Source organism: Gymnoscopelus braueri (genome assembly GCF_963280865.1).
Source record: "Gymnoscopelus braueri genome assembly, chromosome: 1".
Classification (NCBI taxonomy): Eukaryota; Metazoa; Chordata; class Actinopteri; order Myctophiformes; family Myctophidae; genus Gymnoscopelus; species Gymnoscopelus braueri.
This window is the reverse complement of record NC_137603.1, coordinates 59,513,078-59,520,110: the sequence shown is the minus strand read 5'-3', so window position 1 is coordinate 59,520,110 and position 7,033 is coordinate 59,513,078. Positions and strand designations below refer to the sequence as shown.

General features: G+C 44.8%; 2 protein-coding genes across 2 annotated transcripts; both read right to left on the bottom strand.

The window, feature by feature from the left end:
• Nucleotides 1–488: 488 nt before the first annotated feature.
• On the bottom strand, nucleotides 489–1,389 carry LOC308089282 (phosphatidylinositol N-acetylglucosaminyltransferase subunit H-like; the record flags this gene model as incomplete). Its single annotated transcript, XM_080433911.1, has 2 exons — nucleotides 489–682; nucleotides 765–1,389. The coding sequence occupies 2 exons, from the start codon at nucleotides 1,387–1,389 to the stop codon at nucleotides 489–491; spliced, it is 819 nt and encodes a 272-aa protein (XP_080290037.1).
• A 1,107-nt stretch (nucleotides 1,390–2,496) lies between these two features.
• On the bottom strand, nucleotides 2,497–3,360 carry LOC308089273 (endoribonuclease LACTB2-like; the record flags this gene model as incomplete). The annotated part of the gene is made up of 1 exon (XM_080433901.1): nucleotides 2,497–3,360. The coding sequence occupies one exon, from the start codon at nucleotides 3,358–3,360 to the stop codon at nucleotides 2,497–2,499; it is 864 nt and encodes a 287-aa protein (XP_080290027.1).
• Between the last annotated feature and the right edge of the window lie 3,673 nt (nucleotides 3,361–7,033).

The window sequence follows — 7,033 nt, the reverse complement described above, 5'->3', positions numbered from 1 at the left end:
AGTAAAGGGAAGTAGTAATAGAGCTGCAGTAATCCTGGAAGTAGTGGTAGTAGTTAAGTAACCACAGTATTGTTAGTAGTAAATGGAGAAAAAAAAGCATTGTGACATTTTCTCTCACCTCCACCTTCCGTTCATTTATGGCAACATGTCTCCTACACACTTGCCGGGGATCTCTGGGCTGTTGAAAATCTTTGGATTGTGGACGCTGAGCTTCGTTTGTTCTCTGAGCATCTGTCCAATATGTCAGGCAGTCGTGCTCTAACCACAGCCAGAAGGTCCATACAGAAAGATACCCTTCACGTTTACAGATCTGGAATATCTGGAATATCTGGAATATTTGGAATATCTGGAATATCTGGAATATCTGGAATATCTGGAATATCTGGAATATCTGGAATATCTGGAATATCTGGAAGTCAGCTACAGCTGACTTCCAGATATTCCAGAGCACAGTTCATAGCAAAGCAGGAAAAGGTCCTGGATGGCATCTACACCAGAATGCTACGAATGGCACTTGATGTTACGTGGGAGGACCACATCAGCAATGTGGACCGGTACATGGGCTTTCCGCAGGTCTCGGACAAGGTTAGGGAGAGAAGGATGAGGCTGGCGGGGCACTGTGTCAGGAACCTGGAACTGATGGCGAGCGAACTGACATTGTGGGAGCCAACCCGAGGCAAAGCTAGGAGAGGAGGAAGGCGCATCACCTACATAGACACACTGCGGCGTGACAGTGGAGCTAGCAACACTGCAGAGCTCCAGACCTTGATGCCGGATAGGAGGGAGTGGAGGGCGGCAATACAGGAGTCCCGAGTTGGTGTCATCTTGTCCACGCCCTCGCATCGCATCATCATCAGACAAGATCTCCTGACAGCTTTTGTAAACTTTTTCCAAGCAGCTTAACCTCGGCTTTGAGCTCTGAAACAATGGGACGACACCCGCCACGGCACTGGGGTCTGCAGGGTCCTTCAGCAATATGCACAGATAGTAGATGATTTGATGCATGTAAATAGCTTCGTTGATGACGATGTCCTTGATCTTGCTCATCTCAATGAAAGTGGTGCTCTCTCGTCCACAGGCGTAGCTGGATGCAAGCTGAACACCCAGCGAGCCGGTGAGTAGCACAGACTCGCGGTCGATCTTCACGAAGTGGGTGTAAAGCATCAATCCCACCAGGGTGGTCAGGATGGCACTGGACAGCGCCGCAGTGATCTGTGTGAAGAACACAGTATATGCCAGAAGCCACACAGAACATTTGGAGACAATCACCTTTGTGATGGACCTTTTAGGGGAACTGACGGTGAACTCCCTGCAGAAACTGGAGTGACTCCGACAGTTGAGAGAGATGCTTTTACCATAAATGTTGGTGAAAACCTCCTCTTCCATCATGAACCAAAGTGCAGGGGGTTGCTATCCACTACAAGCATTGTGAGGCGAAGAACTATCGTCCGAGGGCTCTCCTTTTTCTACCCACTTGTGTAAACAATGATGCAAACAATTACGACACAATGATGTAATATTTATCTGCAATTCTAGTTTTTTGTTGGCAGACCCAAGGGGTCGGCCTACAGGAGGCTTTGTCGATCGGTCGGTCGGTCGGTCGGTCTGTCCCTCTTTTCCTCTGCACACACGTCATGCGAAGTCCGGCCATTCAGATTTCAACCACTAGGGGTCTGGCAGTGCTCCGAGGAGCACCTTTTCTAGTTTATCTATAAAAAAATCACACCCAGTGTGAAGTGGGCGGTGTGGTCACAGTGGTCATCACAGTGATGGAAGTTCACTTAAAGAAAAGTAATATTGTGGACCAACCATTGTACACCCCTAACTTAAAAAAAAACATAAATGTGTTTTTTTTAAGTGCATAGTCCTATTTATAGGGCTATGCACATGTGTCATGTTTCACTAGCCAATCACAGTCCTGAATAGACTGTGATTGGCCAATCACGGTGCAGGGTTAGGGGGGTACACTGGTGGCCAATCACAGCGCAGGGTTGGGGGGGTGCAATGTCCAAACCTCACATATAGGGGCGGTTTCACCGCCCAAAAAAACGTTGTTGCTGTGCTGACAAATGTATCACTGTATAAAATTAAGTTAGTGTTGCAGACCCACTGATATTAATATTGTGTCAACAACACTGACCTTATTGGATAATATTTCTGTATGTACTGTAGGGCCATAGTACTGTAGGTAGTAATATAGTAGGTCACACTGGACACCACACAATACTCTAGAATCTAGAGTCTAGATATTTTCTAGTATGGAGCAAAAGCCAATGGACACTATAGGGGACCTGAAATCTGCCAGGTGTGCGTCTGATGCACAATCTACATCTACCGCCTTGGAAAATCAATCCCAACCCCATCCCAATATGAAGGACCACTCTCAAGAGTCTGACACTTGAGGTTGGTCCTTCATATTGGGATAGTTTTCATGTCTCAAATATAATCTTCACTTTGAATCCAGTTGAGTGGGTTTTGGTGGAGAGTCGGCGAGCATCACACGTTGCTCTTCCACGCGTTGAGCTGTGTGGCATCATCCACCTGGATTATCTTGCCATCTTTCTCCAGTTTCTTCAAGTGATGGACGAGGTTGACCTCCGCCGCTCTGTGGAGATGTTCAGGGGTCTCATTGTAGACTACTTTGACCAGCTCCATGGATGAGAAGGCCCGCCCACCTCCAGCCTGGATGACCGACAGAATCTGCTGCTCTCTGAGGGTCCGGTGGCCGATGTACTCTCTGATCATAGAGCTGGCGTTCTGAACCGTGGGACCGTGACCCGGGTATATGAGCTCAGCCCTGGTGTCCAGCAGGATGTGCAGTGACCTCATGTAGTCATGCAGGTCCTCGAACACGGCCGTCCCCTCGCCCAGGATGCAGTCTCCAGAGAACACCGCCCGCTCCTCCTCCAGGACCATAGACATGTGGTCGTCTGTGTGTCCTGGCGTGAACAGCACCTTGAGCGTGGCTCCCTCTGTGTGGATCACATCTCCATCTTTTAGGTAGGTGTACTCCTTGTCTCCATAATTCTCCTCGGCAGGAGGACAGCGAGGCAGTTTGCTGACGTGTACCTGGGAACCGGTGATGTCCCTGCAGATGTCAGTGAGTCCTCCTGTGTGGTCGTGGTGCCAGTGGGTCACTATGATCTCCTGGATGGTCGTGTTGAACTGACTCAGGGCCAGTTTCAGGTTGCTGATGTACTCTGGAATGGCAGGCTCCCCTGTGTCAATCAATACTCGTTTGTCCCCTGTGCCCACTAGATAGGTGTTGGTTCCCTGGAGGGTCATTGGACTTGGATTACATCCCAGTACCCGGACCACTCTGGAGGACAACTGCTGGATGTGTGGAATGATGGCACTCATGGTTGTTGTTAATTCAAGTATATAATTAACAAGCTAGATGTCCAATAACAACCTTCATAAACTACCAGGAACCTGCATGTGTTCTGCCCATGAGTGCGTGGTGACAACTGTTTTATTTAGCTTTGCTTCTCTTATGCAAGCTTGAAGTTGTTATAGATGCACTTCTAGGAAGGTATAGCAATGGTAACTTTACCTTCCACGCTACAGCTCTCAAAACTGAAAACAAAAAGGGGCCACGAAGATTAACCTAAGCGTAAAGTAAAATACTTCTCACCCGTCCAAATTCCGTCATTTCTGTCAGGTCTCGCAATGAAAGCACACTTTAGTGGCTACGGTGTGAAAATCCTTTCTTTGTAGAGGACAGAGGAGTTATGACAGTGTTAGTGTACCTGGGCGATGGTTGAAATTAAAAACTGAGAACAAGAAAAGTTTGTAGATTTAGTTAGGTAATTACTCTAGTCTGAAGCCAGTTCTTGTAATCACTAGTCACACTTATGCAATAACTACAACACAATGATGCAAGTACTTATATTACAATGATGCAAATAATTTAACACTAGTTCTTATTGTTTTGTTTGTTAATGTGTATCAGCAATTGTATTGTTGTATATTTTATACATACACTTTTTTGTATAGCCTACTTTGTTTGACCCAATTTCCTTTTCTTTGTTTTTGTTTATATCTCCTTACAAGAAAAGTTAGTGGTGCAGATCCACTGATGATTTATGACATACAAGCAGAAAATGTATGTTTTCAGCTATGATCAGCTGTGATGACAATATTGTGACATCACGCATGTCCATATATGTGTGGGCTTGTTCCAGGCACTTTGATGTAACCATTGCCTATAACGATGTTGATTTGCACTGATGGCAGAGATCTCCATACTGTATATGGGCATAATATGGCTGCGCACATACGCACGCACACATGCACGCACGCACGCACGCACGCACGCACGCACGCACACACACACGCACACACACACACACACACACACACACACACACAGGGGTATCTCATAGGCATGGGTATGTGGCGTGCCAAATCTGCCGATTTGCACTGACATCGGACATGTCCATATTTGGGCTGATAACGCAACACTTCATGCCATGTTATCAGCCTGCCGGTCACCCTGCCATTGCTAGGGTTATTGCGTTAATGCATTGCGAATAGCCCATATTTGGGCATATCTGCGCACCCACCACAGACAAACAGTCGCAACCTGAACTCTAGATTCTTGCCACATTATTAGCATGCAAAGATATGCCATTTGCCCTGCTCTTTGCTTTATTATGGCTACTTTGATTTGTATTTTGTGTTATTCTTTTTGTCCACAAAGGCAGGGTGGGCGCTAGTCACACAACAATAGAATATTCAGAGTTTACACGTTTTTTATATGCATGAAAAAGTATAATCGGTTTTACATTAGAATATTATTGACACGGCACAGGCCTTGAAGCCATTTATGTCGTATTCTTACGGGATTTTCAATATGAAGATACTGTTTTAATCTCCATTTTCTCTTCCACTTTGTCTCTGCTCCCACGCACTCACATACCACTATTACCACCAGCAAACATTGAAATGTATACAAAAGGCAGTTTAATTAAACTAATTAAACATTTGTGGAGAGCCCTGTATAATATGTTCTGTAAGGAATGTGAAAAGTGTGCATGCTGCCACACAGTCACACCAGTTACAATCACATGTTTTTGCAGCTCTGACTTCAGAAAAAGGGCTGATATCCCACATTCAAACACCTAAACCACCTTCAACCTTGCATTTCTATTTTGAGGCATGTCATTATAGGTAAGAATTTCCAAAAACGTTACAAAATAGCAACACATTGTGATGCAACACACTGTGAGGTTGTGGATCGACAGCAAAGTGAAGGACAGAATGCTGTCTGTGTCCGTGTTGAGTCAAATTAAGTCCTGGTGGTGCCCTTCCGTCAATTCCTTTAAGTTTGACATGGTTTGACACGACCTCGCTTTGACACCAGCCGGTTTCTGGCTTGACACAAATTCTGACCTGAAGGTCGAACTTCTATTTCTTCCCTGAGCAAGCCCTAGGCTCTATTAGCTCAGTGGTAAATATTTCATCGGTTGTGCAGGAGACTCGGGTGCTGTAGAACAGGAAAGTTACTTATAGATGTGCAGTAGATTGTGTACATGTAGACTGCACAAGATAGACTTACCGCGTAGATGTACCGACATAGACCACATGAACGTGTTTCAGTGACACCAACATAATTATAAATTGACATCAAACAATCAGGCTCTGAAATTAATTACTGCTTGGCATATCAGTCCTCTCTCTCTATAACCCCCCCCCCCCCCTCTCTCTCTCTCTCTCTCTCTCTCTCTCTCTCTCTCTCTCTCTCTCTCTCTCCCTCCATTAATGCATCTATGCTTTGAGAACCTGATGTCACAAGTACATCTTATCTAGTTCTAGATGTAAAGCTGTACAGACAGCCTCCAGTCTAATGAGAAGCAAAGCCGTCCTCTTATATTCACCCTCTCTGCCCCTTTCCTTCTTCATCTTTCCCTTCCTCTCTCCTGCCTCATGTCATTACTGTTGTTTTGTTAAGTGTCATCGGGGGGTTAAATCTCTCAGTGATATAGATTACAAACATGGTCTCAAACTGTAAAGACGACACCGCAGGCACTCTGTTCCATGAACTTTTTCATCTATGAGTAATTGCTTGACATTTCGCTTCCTCTGTCTGTTATTTCTCTTCGTTCACTTTGTAATATCTCTACCTTTCTCTATTATTCTACTGTTTCCTCGTTTACATTTTCTCACCTCTCTTTACCTCTATCCTACATTCTTTATGTAGAGTGCAGTAAGTTGTGAAAGTTTACACATTTAGCTTTTGGTTATTATTCTAGAAGATGGTGAGCCTGCAGGTAACACGGTGTAGTGTTTTACTTCAATACACTGAAGTAGCTGTATCTTTTTTGCAGGATTTGAATCTGTGACCCTTTAGTGTCGGTGAATGTTCCAATTGGTGACTGTTCCAGTTACAGACAGTATTTAATTTCTGTCTGTATGACTCTCTCGAAACGTCAGTCACCCCTGCAAAAATAATAAATACGTGCGGACCAGTCGAGTGCCCCAGTATTTTATTTGGGTAGTCTCTTCTAAAGTTCCCAGGTATTATTCTCTCTAATTTAAGTTGTCCCTGTTGAGCACTGACGAGCCCTTCTACAGTACCTTGAACTGGCTGAAGCGCACTGGGCTTAATTATTCCATTTCTGTTGCAAATGGCCTCTGACAATTATGAAACAAAAAAAGGTTCTAACTCTGACTCACTTGCATTCTCTTTACCCACCTCTCTCTCTATGTCTCTCTCTCTCTCTCTCTCTCTCTCTCTCTCTCTCTCTCTCTCTCTCTCTCTCTCTCTCTCTCTCTCTCTCTCTCTTTCCACAGCAATGGAGGTAACATCCAGTGCATCCGTTGAGACAGGTCAGAGAAACTAGTATTGACTGGGTGGATAGAAAGCATCAACTGCACTATTTGACTCTTATATATTATTCAGGGCCCCTCCAGGCCAGTGAAGGCACGCCAACACACACTTGTGTATCAGTTAAACTCCCTCCAATAGTGTATCAGAACACCAAGACTAATAATGTAATAGTGTAATTATTAAGAGAAAATACAGGACTTT